The following is a 14,248-nucleotide window of genomic DNA, read 5'->3' as shown; positions in this document are numbered from 1 at the left end:
ATTGTTCAGATGTGTGCAGCTTTTGTGTCCACATCATAGCGTTGGTTTGCATGGACAGCCACTCCTGTGAGACAGGTTGAGTTTATCATTGAGCTTAAGTCTCTGCAATGTTGAGTAATTGCTCTCGAGACACTACCTCTGACACTACCGCTACTTTTTTCTGCCTTGGGAACCTCTCGAGCAACTTGCTGGTGTGTCCTAGTGAGGGCTTTCCTCCCATTGTTAGCTTTCCTCCAATAAAGCGCCGTGTTATTCTTCTCCTCCCGGGTGCAACAGTGACTAATGCCCAGAGACATTTTTGTCTCGCTAAAAGCAGGCTGACTGCTAATGGAGGTGGGCGTTTTGTTTCAGGGCACCAAACATTGTACTGCACATACCACTTAGAGAGGCGGAGTGCACAATGAGCGCCTTGTAGTAGAGTCGTGGCATGTGTACCAATGCGCTGAACTGTACTCACTCTCCTCTAATTGATGGTGCTGAGCTGCTTAGATCAACAGGACAGATCCTACAAAGGGTGAAACATGGGCTGTCTGACCGGCTAAATTCACCGGAGCTCAGCCGATAACTTGATTTCTAGGCATCCTTTTTTTTTTTACACACTTTCATTGTCATGTAAATGCACTGTAGACATTCAAGCAAGAGTTAGGAGCTCAACCCCCACGTTCTTCTCTATGGTACACAGTTGTCATAGTGTGGGACTTTCCCTGGCATTGCTATCTATCCTGTGGTTATCGTTGGAGGCAGATGTCTCTATTCCACTGTTGTGTTCCATTCGGGAAGGACAGATAGCCGAGGGGTGTTTGGCCTTGGCTCCGACTGCTGAGAGGAAGGTCATAGCCTGAACCTTGATCATAACTACGACGCCAGGTCAACCTCATCCAGGACTGCTATAATCCCACATGTCCCATCTCATCCCCAGACAAGTTGTAACTAACGCTGTCGGACATGTCATATATTCTGGTGGGGACAGGTGGTGGTGGCCCAGGTCATGTAGGGGGCAGATAATAGTCGGCGATGACATGGTTGTTATTACTGGGTAGCATTGCACCGTCCCAGCCGCAACTGGACTCCAGTCTGTACTTTCCAGTTCTGCTGTTTGTGTCCGCTGACAGTGACGTCACTCCCACCAGGTGTTTCCCCTCTCCCTGATGGAAAGACCATCATGGCTAACATTTCCTGTCATGTTTGAACTTCCTGACTGTCTGGCTAAGTGGTATCATGCTCAGCAACTCATGTGCATATGTAACCATGTGTTTATCTGGTTGAATTCATGTACAGTAAGCAGATGCCTTGTTAGCTGGTGATAGTTGTGCAACATTTGTTTGATATTGTTAACCAATATCAGCATTTAGTTGGTCAGTCAGTCCACCACTTTGTTCCAAATTGCAGTATCTTAGCAACTATTGAATTGATTGCTGTTAATTGTGTGCAGATATTCATGGCTCCAAGAGGATGAATCCTACTGACTTTCATGATCCCCTACCTTTTCCCTGATGGATTACCATGAAATTTATATCAGCCTGAGCTGTACTTTGTGTTCAGCAAATGCTAGCATGGTAACACGCCAAACTACAATGTTGTGAGTGGTAAGCATTATACCGGCTAAACATCAGCGTGTTAGCATTGTCATTGTGAACCTGTTAGCTTGCTGAACGTTAACATGAGCCACTCACTGAGCCACTAGCATGGTGTTGTGGTACTCATGTTGTGTTTAGTGTGCAGGATTTAGGGGCATCTATTGGCAGAAATGGTAAGAAATAATCATATCTGTTTTCAGTAGTTGATAATCACCTGAAAATAAGAATCTTTGTCTTTTTGTTACCTTAGAACGAGCTGTTTATATCTACATACAAAGAGGGTCCTTTTCCATGGAAGTCGCCATGTTGTCTCTACAGCTTTGTTTTGCAACTTTACCATTCGATGCCAATAAATCCTACACACTAAATGTTACCTCTTTGCATTTAAAGCACTCTGGACCAGTGGTTCCTAACCGTGGGGCCAGGACATCCCAAAAGGGCCCAAAGAAAAATCAGAAGGGTCACAGGATGATTACAGCCCATACGCAGAAAAAATCATGTCCTGTTAAACAAATTTAATGTGTTTTTTCTGACCATTTCTGTTTCTTTCTTTGTCAAATGCTGGATACTTACACTACTTAACACTTCAGAAAATCCATAGAATAAAACTCTGAGAGAGAAAAATCATTTTTGGTTGGCCTGCTCACAGCCCATGTTCACACCAAGGCCATAACCTGTAATGAGGTAGACATTGCTTTGCTTTTAGGGATCACAAGCCAAAATAGTTGGGAACCATTGGTTTAGACCCCCATGTCCATGTAACATATTATTTTCTAATGTTTTGCCATACCTTGGGAAGAATGACCTTTCCATGACACATGTAGAGAAATACGTATTTATACAAGCTTCACCTGATGAAGGACGTCCAACCTAATCCAGCTCTTTTCTTCCTTCAGGACACTGAATCTTTAGACAGCTGTATCCAGAGCACCTTGTCGGCCCTGTACCGCCCTTTCACTGCCACCGCTGCCACCGTCCTGTGGCAGCTCTTCAGTGTGGTGGAAAGGCAGTACCGAGGAGACGGCCTCCGCTGCCTCATCGACTTCTTGCTTCCTGCCAAGAGGATCCTGCAGATCATCCAGCAAGAAACCTGCGTGAGTTGTTGATAAATGTGGCGCATGTGGTTAAATCGATTCAACCTCCTGTGGTTTATGTCAGAATTCATTTTGAGTTGCATCATAGTCAGAGATTTACCTGGCGCTAACCTCGGTGATATCCTGCAGGACTATTGTTCTGACCTTCAATCTGATGGAAATAAAAGGTTGACAAAAGGGCAGTGAGGACACAACAAGAAAAGCCCAACTTAATCATGTTTCTGTGTGTCATGACTTGTTAGCTCATGTCCTTCCCTGAAGACTTCAAACATAGAATAATAAACATCTTGAAAGATACGTGACTGAAGTGATAACAAAATGTTTTTGACAAAAGTGTGAATATCTTTGCGGAGTGGGAAGGGGGAGCATCAGACTGAGACAGAGTTGATTATTGTCCCGAAAACAAGCTGAAAAGCAGCCATCTTTCTCTGAATAGGGAGACAGAGGGAAACTGTGGTTTATTTGAGAGGCTGCCATGGACTCTTGGGCCAAAGTGAAATTTAATATTCTCTCTCACAAGCTTTGATTGCGGTGTGTTAGGGCTCTACAACCAAAGCACTGAAACTTTATTCCCCTGTATTCATCTCTGTGGTGATTACACTGTGACGATAGCCATAGAGCAATAGTTTCACCTAAGCCTAGCCCCTGAGAACAACCTGCTGTGCTTGAGAGTCTTTGTATTGCAGGCAATATGAGAAGCTTCAGAGGAAGATCACATCCTCAGTCTTTGCCTTGACATTCATAAGAGATGAAAAAACCAACCCTTGAGCACATTGTCTTTGCTCCTAGGGTCTGTTTTTTATTCTGTCATAGTGAAGATTTGTGTTTGGGTTGCTGCGAAACCAGGCCTGATCAGACAGGTTTTCCTCTTCAGTCAAGTGATCACTGACAGTGATTCATCCAGTGCGTCCCATGAAAACATCTCGCCACTCCATTAAGGTTAAACACTTGTTTGAACACAGCTTTGCAGATGTCAGTTGTACCACAGCCGAGCCATGACACACAGATGATGATCTGTTATGTGAGTGGGTATTGACTGATTTCTCTGTTTTCTCTCAGGTGAGGTTCAGAGGATTGCTGTTCTATCATGAGGGGTGGCCTCTCTGCATCCACGAGAAAGTCGTCCTGCAACTCGCCCCTCTGCACAAAGTGCGACTAAAGCAAGGAGATTTTTACCTACAGATTGTTCCTTTAGGCCGCAAGACTGCCAAGCTTGTAATAAAATGCCTGACGGCCAGTGGGCAGGCCATTACAGAAGTCCCCATCGCAGAGAGCATGTATGGCAGCGTCTTCACAGCTGAGTTCTTACAGAATGTAACACGAGACCGAAACGTGCAACCACTACAGAACTGTCTGCTAACCACTGGTACGGCTGTGTACAGGACGCCGTGGAAGAACGTGGTCAACCCACTGTTTGTCAGCAGCACGGCGGACGCCATCATGCAAGCGCGCTGCAGCAGAGGTGGCTTCCGCGGCCACCTCAGCACCTGCAGCACCAGCGGATCCACGGGGACTCTGGACAGCCACCGCAGCTCCAGAGAGTCCCTGCACTCTCAGGGAACTGACTCCATCTTCTCTGAGCCCACCTCCCCAAACAGAAACCACATGGACTCCAGCAGTGAGAACCACAGTGTCAGCAAACCGGACACTTCGACACCCATCATTAAAATCGAAACACCCACTGAAGAGTGTGGGACAGGGAGTGAGAATAATGGTGGGAGAGGAGGAGGGCAAGGGTCCAAGATGCTATCCTTCAGTACGGACCTTAGTGACCCAGGCCCTCGACGACGCCACCCAAGGGACTCTGTTGCATTTGAGAGCAGGAGACTTTTCAGGAAATCCTACATGGAGGCCCTGCAGAACCCCATGAGCCTTGGGTCCAGCTCCGAATCAATCCTGGAGGAAAGCCCAGATCACAGTGCTAGCCTAAGAGAGCGCACAGTGACACCAGGCAGCAGCCCTGACACCCGGTCCTCCTCCAGAGAACACTTATCTCGGAGGCTGGGTAGCCGGAGCTGGCTCAGCGGTGATGACTCCAGGCCCAGCACACCTTTACTTTACTTACAGAGGGGGCTGAGGAGCGCAGAGAGACGGGCAGAAAGACGTTCAAAGTCACTGGAGAGGAATAACAAGGCAGGCCAGGTTAAAGGCCACCGGGAACGCTCCTCCTCTGGAGGCTCAGTCACCACATCCCCCAAAAAGCTGATTAATGGCTACGCTCTTCGTTTTGGGAAGCTGGATGTTGAGGCGGCTTTTCTTGGTTCTGAGAGGAGAAGCAGCAAAGACGAGTCAGGTATGTGACGCTGCACTGATGTTCAACCCTTTGTTGACACCATGTTGATCACAGTACATGATTATTACTTTCAGCAGCAGAAAAGTTTACGTACATAATTGAATTTTATGGCACTTGATTCTTCTACTCAAATGCATTTCACATAGTACCTTTTAATCCATCACATTTATTTCTGAGATATAGTTACTAGTTATTTTGCAGACTAAGATTCTACATTCAAAACATACGGCTAATTTATAAAGTATTAAGTATTGTTACAGATTGAACACCCAACAGTCTAACGTTAGATCATCTAAACCTCAGCTAGCTAAAAAACTACAATTACAGTGCTGTTTACACATCAATTAATCCTTCATAATAATCACAGTGTACAATATTAATAATTAAAACAACCTGCAGGGGGACATTTTTTATTATAACTTTAAGTGCTTTTACCTGATAATACTTATGTACATTTACCAAACTAAGTTACGAATGCAGGACTTTTACTCATAATTAAAAAAGGACGATGTGGTATTTCTACGTTTATTGAAAGAATACGTCTGGTATTTTTTTCACATTGTTATGTTATCATGAAAATCTCTTGAAAACACCAAAACCAACAATATCAAGTATTGCCTGTGTAAACAGAGCATGACATAGGTTATTCCTCTCTGCCGTAGACATTAATGTTTGTCCAAAAACACATTATGAGCACTGATGTTTTTTATACTTCACACAGCGTCATATATACTTACTAAAGCATCAGAATGTAGATCAATCCACTGCTGAAAATAGTCTTTAATAAGTGCACTATTTCCTTCTGTCTGAGCAATGTTTTTTTTTGTCTCATCACTAGCAGCCATAACTGTTTCATGTTGTTTAGATAGGTAGGATGAGGAACACAAAGTTTCACCGTTGCATCTCATTGTCTCATTTTAAATAATAATGATAATAATACATTTTATTTATAAAGCACTTTTCATGGTACTCAAAGACACTTTACATTTGTTAAAAATGATTAAAAAAATACAATAGAATACACACAACATCATTCACACATTAAAAGCTGTTTAGAAAAGATAAGTTTTGGTGAGTGATTTGAATCGGGGGAGGTCATTGCACTCTCAAAGTTGTTTGTTTTCTTTGAAAGAAAATTGCTTTCCTTTTCCTGTCTTGATCTTAATGTGCACGCAGCAGCAGCTTCGGGCAGCCAATTAGAGGCAGACAGGTTACCACGAGGCAAAGTATGGGAGTAAATAAAAAAAGATTACTGTTTTTAATATGTTGTCATGTATAAGAAGACCCCAAATGACCTCAAATGAGCCCTGTAAGAGGACTATATGATTACTCTAAGTGTGTAATTTAAAAGCATTTGTATGGTAGTGTTTCTGTCCCAAGCTTTTTGATCCATATAAGCAGTTTCCTCTGTAGTTATATGCTTCAGTATTGACATAATGACAGCCCATGACTCATCATTTCTCACTTATCAAATAATATAACCTGAGGGTGTGAAAACCAAGTTTTCATCTTTATAGTAAGATATTAGTGGTTTCTCACCAGGGTGTGTAATCATACCCTGCGGCAGGAGTGACTACACCAGTTCATCAGGTGGCCGCAGTTAGAGTAGGAGTTGAGACAGCTCATAACTGTGAATTAAAGCTGTCATTGGTGATAGATTGCTTTTCAAAGGCCACTGTCTGTATTCTTTGGCACGTTCAGGGTACAGGTACGGCCCAACCCTGGAAACAGAACTTTACTCACAACCCTGTGTTTTCTTTACCACTGTCAGTCTGTTGTTTTTTGTGTTGGTTCATACAGGGTAGCTCAGGAAAGTGGTGATTTGAGAGAACCACCAAGGGATTCATGCTGTTTTTAGAAAACACAGATTCTTCCGTGAATTGAAATGTGAGGAAAAACGGAGTTTATTTCAATCTCTGAATCCTAACTTTGGACAATGCCATAGCTGAGGACATTAGTACTGATTTTAAAATAAAGATTATGTTCCTTTAAATGTGTTAACTACACACCATGCAGCAAAAATACAGCAGTTAAATCACATCATTGCGTTTCTGAGATTACCTCAGCGGGTATTGTATTTCAGCTGGTTGCAAAGCAGGTTTCCCACAACGACATTTCAAAGGCAACAAAGGATCCTGTAAACTCTGTAAACCAACCACAGGGACCCCAGCATCTCACAATGAGATGACCCTACAGTGTTATTGGGGCTGGGGGTTGCACTGATCCCAGATGGGTTGCCTCATTTACAAAAGTTTCCTTTGTGAATCAATCAGCCACCGGGGATTCACCAAAAAAAAAAAAAAAAAAGCCTTTCAAACTGTGCCTGTGTCTTTGGAGAGTTCATTCAGTCCAGAAACACAAGACCTAACTTGCTCTGACTCACACCACTCTGAAAAAATACTCCAGCAGGATTAAGTTACTCATGATATGAGCTAGAAAACTCTGCAATATCAAAACACATCCTGCTCAAGTTATGTGATCAGTAACTCAAAGCTCCAGCTACCAGCACAGATTTAGCCTCTCTGTGTCCCGCAGACTACACAAAAAAGCAGACTTTGACACACAGGACAATACTCAGGAGGCTTTACCCCACGTTTGTCACTTCCTCTGAAAACAAAGCAATTTAGGAAACATGCAGCAAACACGAGCCTGGCCACACCGTCGCACAGGAAATGCACTGACTGTTTGAAGACAATAGAGGCTGAGCTGGGAGGGTTTACTGTCACAGAACAGAGCAGGACAATACAAGAGGCCTCAAACTGTGTAAAAGGCAACACGCAACAGGTGTCCATCAGACACAGAAATATATCATAATCACCGACCTATACTTCCATATATATCGGCAGAGTTGGTTGAGTAATAGCCTATCAAGATTTGGGGTTTATTTTAGTGCTTGGATGTTTTGAAAGAACCTGGTTTGTGCCGTCTTCTCTTTTATCTCACGGTAGCAGTATGGCTTTAGGGATGGATATGACAGTCTGCCACTCAGTTGGTCCACCATTATGGTCCAGACTGAAATATCTCTTCAGCTACTGGATGGATTGCCATAAACAGATGCATGTATCCTATAAGATGAATATAACCTAATAATTTTGGCACACAATTTCACCAAATATCAGCCTCAGCTGTACTTTATGTTTAGTGCTTAAAGGTATACTATGCAGGATCTTAGGTTACTGTTTGTGAACACGCTCGCCAATTAAAGTTAAAATCAACCTCAGATTCACTCTTGTTTAGCATTTTGTCTTGCTATATATTAGCAATTTTTTGGTCCTGTGTCTCTTGGATGCTGGCTGCTTATGATCCCTGACCTCACCTGAGCATTGTGGGTGTACGCGCCCATAAACATCCCCCACACAGAAAATAAGAAAATACACCACACGCGCACACTTCTAGTGGGTTGCAATTAATGATTGAGAGGGATTCTGTGTGAGTCTATGCATTGTTTTTTTAGAAAAATCCTGCATAGTTAAACATCAGCACGTTAGTAGTGTCAGTGAGGGCATGTTAGCATGCTGACATTAGCATTTAGCTCAAAGCATTGCTGTACCTAATTATAGCCTAGCAAAGCCGCTAGCATGGCTGCAGACAGTCTTATTATATGGTATTTTAAACGTTCTCATAAAATGTTAGTGTGAACATTCGTAATTGTACAAATTAGTAGAAACTGTGAAATCAGTTGCGTAATGTGTAGCTGAGGAAGAGTGTGCTGCAGGGGTTTTGTTTTTTCACTAAAATAAAGGACACCCCAATAAAATAAAAAAAATACAACTCAAGGGTGTGTGGGTAGAGGAGGTCACGCTGCTTTATTCACACCAGGCCCGAGTGTATAACGGCACTGTTGGAGCTGCCTTCAGGTTCTTTCCCCTGCAAACAGGAAATGCACCAAAACAGACATGCTGTCACACCTATAATCATAAATCAAATACCTGTGCTGTCTTTTTCTGTCTTTACATTAGGGCTGCAACTAAGGGTTATTATTATTGTTGAATAATCTGCTTATTATTTCAAGTTATTTAAATCAATTAGTCGATTTGTCTAAATTTAGAAAATAGTGAAAAATGCAAATCACAGTTCCCCAGAGTCCAAAGTGACGTATTTATTTATGTCTTGTTTTTATTTTTATTTGTTAGTGTTCAAAAATTCCACATTAAAAAGTGCAGATATATAGTCCCAGTACTGAGCCGAAGCACAGTGAAGTTTTCAGTTGGGTATACAGAGATACAGTGTTTGCTGCCTCAGGATTAAGTCTATAAATTGTGGTACCACTTGGAAATGTCAGGAGCAGCATTCCTATAAACAGAGCCTCGAGCTATGGAAGGCTGAAGATATGAGAGTCTAATAACGCCATGAGTTACCCATGAGTCACGCTGACTAAACACCTGGTCTGCGTGATGAGTCAGTGTGAACTCACTACTAGTGAACACCTTTCACAATCACAACACTTACAAACACTTGTTTCGAAGGTATTACGATGAGTGCGGAGGTGAAAGGAAGCTTCTAATTTCTATTGATTGTACGTTGTTTTCCTGCAGCTGTGGCTCAGTAAGTAATACTTAGACAATGTGTGCTCACTATTTATAATTCTTTCTACAGGACAGCGGGATGACACCATCAGCAATGAGAGCAGGCGGCACAGGCATAGTGGAGATGAGTCCCACAGTCCTAAAGCAGCCAATGGCTTGGCCATCAGGCCGGCCTCAGCATCAGGCTCTTCATGTGAGAGGATCGCAGCCCTCCCAAAACTGGTGTCAGAGGTCAATCAAGCACTGCTCACATCAGGAGCTGTGATCCTGCCAGGTAGAAGACGACACAGCTTATGTTTTTATTTCCTTTTTTCTTGAGCTAATAATGATGCATTTTAGTTTTTCACTTTATAATGAAATAACACATTCACACTGCTTTTTAACTTTCAAAATTCCCACATTGAGGATCACAATGACCTGATTACCTGAGCTGTTTAAAGCTCAGACATTCCTGACATAGAAAGTGATCGTTGACATGTGAGTGGGTATTGTTGACCCCCAGCTGACATTCTCTCTTCCAGGAAACAGAGACCGCAGTGGGAGGGCAGTGCTGCAGGTGTGCACGAGAGCTCAGGTGTGGGCAGGTGAGAGTTGCACGGTCAGTGACCTCACCTGTTTACTGGGCTACTACCGCTCCACGCTACGGTAAGTCATGCATGCTCTGGGTTTATTTTGTCTGTGTTAGGAATAACTTTCACAGCTGTCTCTTAACCCTGAGGTGAACACGGCTACTGTCCCACACAGACTTTATTAATACATTGTAGATTTTCCAAATGCTGCAGCTGTTATAAAAGGTCAGCATTTTTATGTAGGGCATTGTCAGTAAACCTGAGAATGAAATAGGTTCTCTCTAGTTGGCATTTGTTCATGTTAAGATTCAAGATTATACATTACAGTTTTTTGTAAACCCTACATACATTTACCACGGCTATACAACATTACAAATGTTTACATCCGTGTCTTCCAAATGTAATTGGAGTTATTGAACTTAAAAATGTCTCCAAGCCTGACTACAAATGTCTTTAAGTCGAAATAGACCATTTTTTGCTTTAACTTATCAGTATGAAGTAAATCTTGATTGCACAATGTAATGGCTACAGAATAATGGCAACATCAGTGTTTAGACTGGTTCCCTAAAAGCCTTGCTTTCACTATGCAATTCTGTTTGCCACCGGGTACGGCAAACAAAACCCAGCGTATGCAAAACATGGTAATGTTAATATCTACACAACATGAAATTCTGACATTATTAGACATCATCATCAACCCAATTTTCATTCCGATCAAAATTTAATGTCTGTCCTGTGTAAGAATCCAACATCTATCTGACGTCATATTGATGTCAGGTGCCAGCTGGGATTGCACAACCAAAACAGGACGTTTAGTTTGTTTTGCCTGGTAGCTATCGGCAGCTATCCCCAGTAATCACAGAGTATCAGTGTAAGGTTTTTGCAGTTACTATCCTCAGTAATGAAAGTGATGAAACGTGGAACAACAGAAGTAACTGTGGAAACTGTGGTAGTTGCTAGGCTCTGAAGAAAATGGAAAGCAATGCGGTTGTCTTCGTGACATTGATGCCAACAATAATACCATTTTGAAATGTGGTTGTGTGTGTTAAAATAATCATCTGTGTTTAGGTTTTCCTAATTTACCAGACAGTATCAAGCTCTTAGCTGTCAAACTACGCTGTTGCATGCAGTCAGGTGTCTGACTAACTGTAATACTCTGGTTTCAGGAAAGAAAGGCGTGATCAAGGCCTGACTGTTGTAATAGACAGCAGGAGGCATCAGCCTGTTCCAGCTCTGTTGTCATCTCTGTCTGAACTGCAGGTGAGCCCGCAGTGGAAAATATGTAATTAGCCTCCAACACACACCCAAAGAGTTTCCCGTCCCTGCTAAATCTCTGTTGTCTTCTGAGCTGTAATGCTACATCTGTCTCAGAGTTATTACACTATGTCATCCCTTACACGTTTCTTATTGTTCTGCCTCTCAGTCTCTGACACAGGTTGGTTTTTTAAGGAGGCACACCTTTAAATTTGTAGTGACCTCAGATCCAAGACATTTTTCTGAAAAAAGGTTGGCCTCAGGGCTCTTGTGGAAAAGCCTGTGCTTACTTGTCTGTTTATAACCGCACACTGGGAGCAGGCTGGCTGCAGCCGACTCAAAAGAGACATATCATCATGTTATGATGATTAGTTTTCTCACTGATGTCAGGGTGATCATTCTGTAAACCGCAACACATGCATTATAAGTCACTTAAAATACACATTTTACATTGTTTAGCCATAAAAATATGTTCATGTGTTATGATTTATTCTTCATTTTAAGTGACTGTATGCATGTTTTTCTCAGGCGTTGGCACCAAATGCACTTTACACTGTTCTCTTCCTGGTGGACAAGGAGGCGGCAGTCAAACCTGAGAGAGACATCGATGTACAGGTAAATAAAGACTGTTATTGTCAGTTGGATGAGAGGTATTTTAACCCATTTGTGCCCAAAGACTATATTTAGAACGAAGCAAACAGACATACTTCCTCAAAATGCACTTAAACTGATGGAGAATGGCTCCTCAAGTGAATGTTTTGGCCTGCTGTATGACTAATAATAGTTCTATGCAACTTTTCTTTATATGTAATATAAATCGCATGTGTATGCTAAAAAAAAAGATTAGATAGATTCGATATTTTTTCCTGGATTAAGATTTTATGACTGCCTATATCATCAGTGTAGGCCGTGATTACACAGATTATCAATGTGTGTTCTCTTGCTACAGACCGAAACGCTGTCATCTCTGAAAGCCCTGCTGAAGCACATCGACCAAACCCAGCTCACACGAGACCTGGAGGGCACCTTCCACTACGACCACAACCACTGGATCAACTTCAGACAGGTGGGTGTGACGAAAGTGGCTGCGTGTTGTTAATGTATTTGTAAACTTACTTAAGAACTTTGCAAGGGTGGGGATGCCTTTTGAAAGACTGTTTTTTTTTTTTTTGGTTTACACTGTTGGATACTCGTTCATGTGGGGAAAAAAATATATTACTTGTAGTTTTGCCAAAGTTATATAATTATAAGGAATGACTTCTCTGGGCCAGTTGAAACATGATCTGTTTGAGATATGGAAAATCATCTCAGGCAGAGACGGGACACAATTTTTCACTTTTCACCAGAAACACCTCCAGATTATTTGTGATGTTTCGGCATTGCTAGTGCTAACAGTCTCCCTCCGTCTTTCTCTCTCTCTCTTACAGAAAATTGACTCGTTTGCCAGCAGTTGTAGCGCAGCCATTGCCTCCCTCCAGGAGTCCATCAGCACACTGAGCAACAGCGGCACCCTGAAGACCTCTAAGGTCAGACCCAGCCCCTGCAGGCAGTCTGGCCTTCTGATTTATGTGTCTCCACTGACACACAATAGCTCTCATTCCTCCTAACTGTAGTAAACAGTTCAGGAGTTTGTTTTATGGTTACTGTCCATGATCTTTGTGCCTGTTGAGGTCAATAACAGAATTTTGTTTGGAATTGGAGTTTAAAATTAGTTAACTTGTAATTACATCCATAAGGAAGGATTTTTTTTTTTTACCTTTGTGCATGTTTATTTCAGGAGGTGTCCGAGGTGATGGAACAGCAGAGGCACCTAATGAAGTGTGTACTCGATGACACCCGTCTAAACAGACTGCGTCTGGAAGGAGGAACTGTCCTCGCCCGCATCAGGAAGGAAGAAGCCTGTGAGAATGAGAACTACAGGTACTGCAGGAAGAATGGGTGGACTCTCAACCACATGAGTCAATATGAGTAAAAGCCTGTGGTGAAATATTTCATAACCTGCTTTGTCCTGTTACTGTTTTCCTTGTTCTTTTAGAGATGCTGTAGACATGTTGAATGCACTGTACAACCAAGTAGATGAAGAAGTCCATAAGCTTGTGATCCTCTCCAACAAGTCTCAGAAACAGTTGGAGAGCCTGCTGGAGGTGTGCAAGTTTGAGGAGCAAACTCAACAGGTGAGCTTAAAGAAGTATTTCACCGCTTGACATATGTACTTTTCACAAAACTGGGCAACTGGGCTGCCTATGCAGTAAAGAGATGCAAATGCTTTTGAAATTGGTGCTACATGACCAGAGAAAACAGAGAAAAGGGGCTGTGGCAATTGCTTTTGCCTAAGAGGTAGAAAACCTACAACTACCAGAATGCACTGCGCTACCCAGTAAAACAATATGGCAACAAGCTGTTAACAAACAATCTTGTATTAAAGTTAAACAGTAAACTAAACTATGTTTTTGAAAGCATTTTAGGTGAGAAAGAGGCAACACAGTAAAAGAATCTTGGTTCATATTTGATAGCACTGCTTAGTTTTTCAGTCGCAGTGGCAGGCATACAAAAATGAGAAAGTACAATCTGTAGTTTAGAAATGGGAGAACAGTTAATTTCTGCATACTACCCACATTGTGATGATACAAAGCTGGTTGAAACATGCAAAGTATCCCTTAAACGTTATATTATCACTTTTACTGCAGATGTTTTGCTGCTTCTCTTCTCTCTCAACAAAATGAGATGTTCAGTTAATTAACAATCACCTCCCATTTTCAGGTCAAACTCTGGTTCAGTGTAGAGGGAGAGAAGCAGCTCACATCCTTGGAGTCATTAAATCTGTCTGTGGCCAAAGTTAAGGAAATGAGAGAGAGCTTGGAGCAGTTCCTGGAGGAGTCGGTGGTAAATATGGCCACAGTTTTTAAACACATTTCTTGTGGATCACATCAGTGGA

At 42.3% G+C, this 14,248-nt stretch overlaps 1 protein-coding gene across 3 annotated transcripts in view; it reads left to right on the top strand.

Annotated features, from left to right (window-relative positions):
- Positions 1 to 14,248, top strand: part of zgc:158766 (uncharacterized protein LOC100009641 homolog) — a 30,477-nt gene that overhangs the window by 3,178 nt on the left and 13,051 nt on the right. For all 3 annotated transcript variants that reach the window (XM_050046959.1, XM_050046960.1, XM_050046958.1), the window contains exons 2-12: positions 2,474 to 2,671; positions 3,731 to 4,964; positions 9,561 to 9,764; positions 10,012 to 10,135; positions 11,226 to 11,319; positions 11,842 to 11,928; positions 12,263 to 12,379; positions 12,741 to 12,839; positions 13,091 to 13,233; positions 13,349 to 13,487; positions 14,074 to 14,196. In XM_050046959.1, coding sequence (XP_049902916.1) covers positions 2,474 to 2,671; positions 3,731 to 4,964; positions 9,561 to 9,764; positions 10,012 to 10,135; positions 11,226 to 11,319; positions 11,842 to 11,928; positions 12,263 to 12,379; positions 12,741 to 12,839; positions 13,091 to 13,233; positions 13,349 to 13,487; positions 14,074 to 14,196 — 2,562 coding nt within the window. The remainder of the gene's footprint in view (positions 1 to 2,473; positions 2,672 to 3,730; positions 4,965 to 9,560; positions 9,765 to 10,011; positions 10,136 to 11,225; positions 11,320 to 11,841; positions 11,929 to 12,262; positions 12,380 to 12,740; positions 12,840 to 13,090; positions 13,234 to 13,348; positions 13,488 to 14,073; positions 14,197 to 14,248) is intronic.

The sequence above is a fragment of the Epinephelus moara genome, chromosome 6, assembly GCF_006386435.1.
Source record: "Epinephelus moara isolate mb chromosome 6, YSFRI_EMoa_1.0, whole genome shotgun sequence".
Lineage (NCBI taxonomy): Eukaryota > Metazoa > Chordata > Actinopteri > Perciformes > Serranidae > Epinephelus > Epinephelus moara.
Note: the sequence above shows the minus strand (reverse complement) of the source record. Positions and strands in the feature narration are given on the sequence as shown.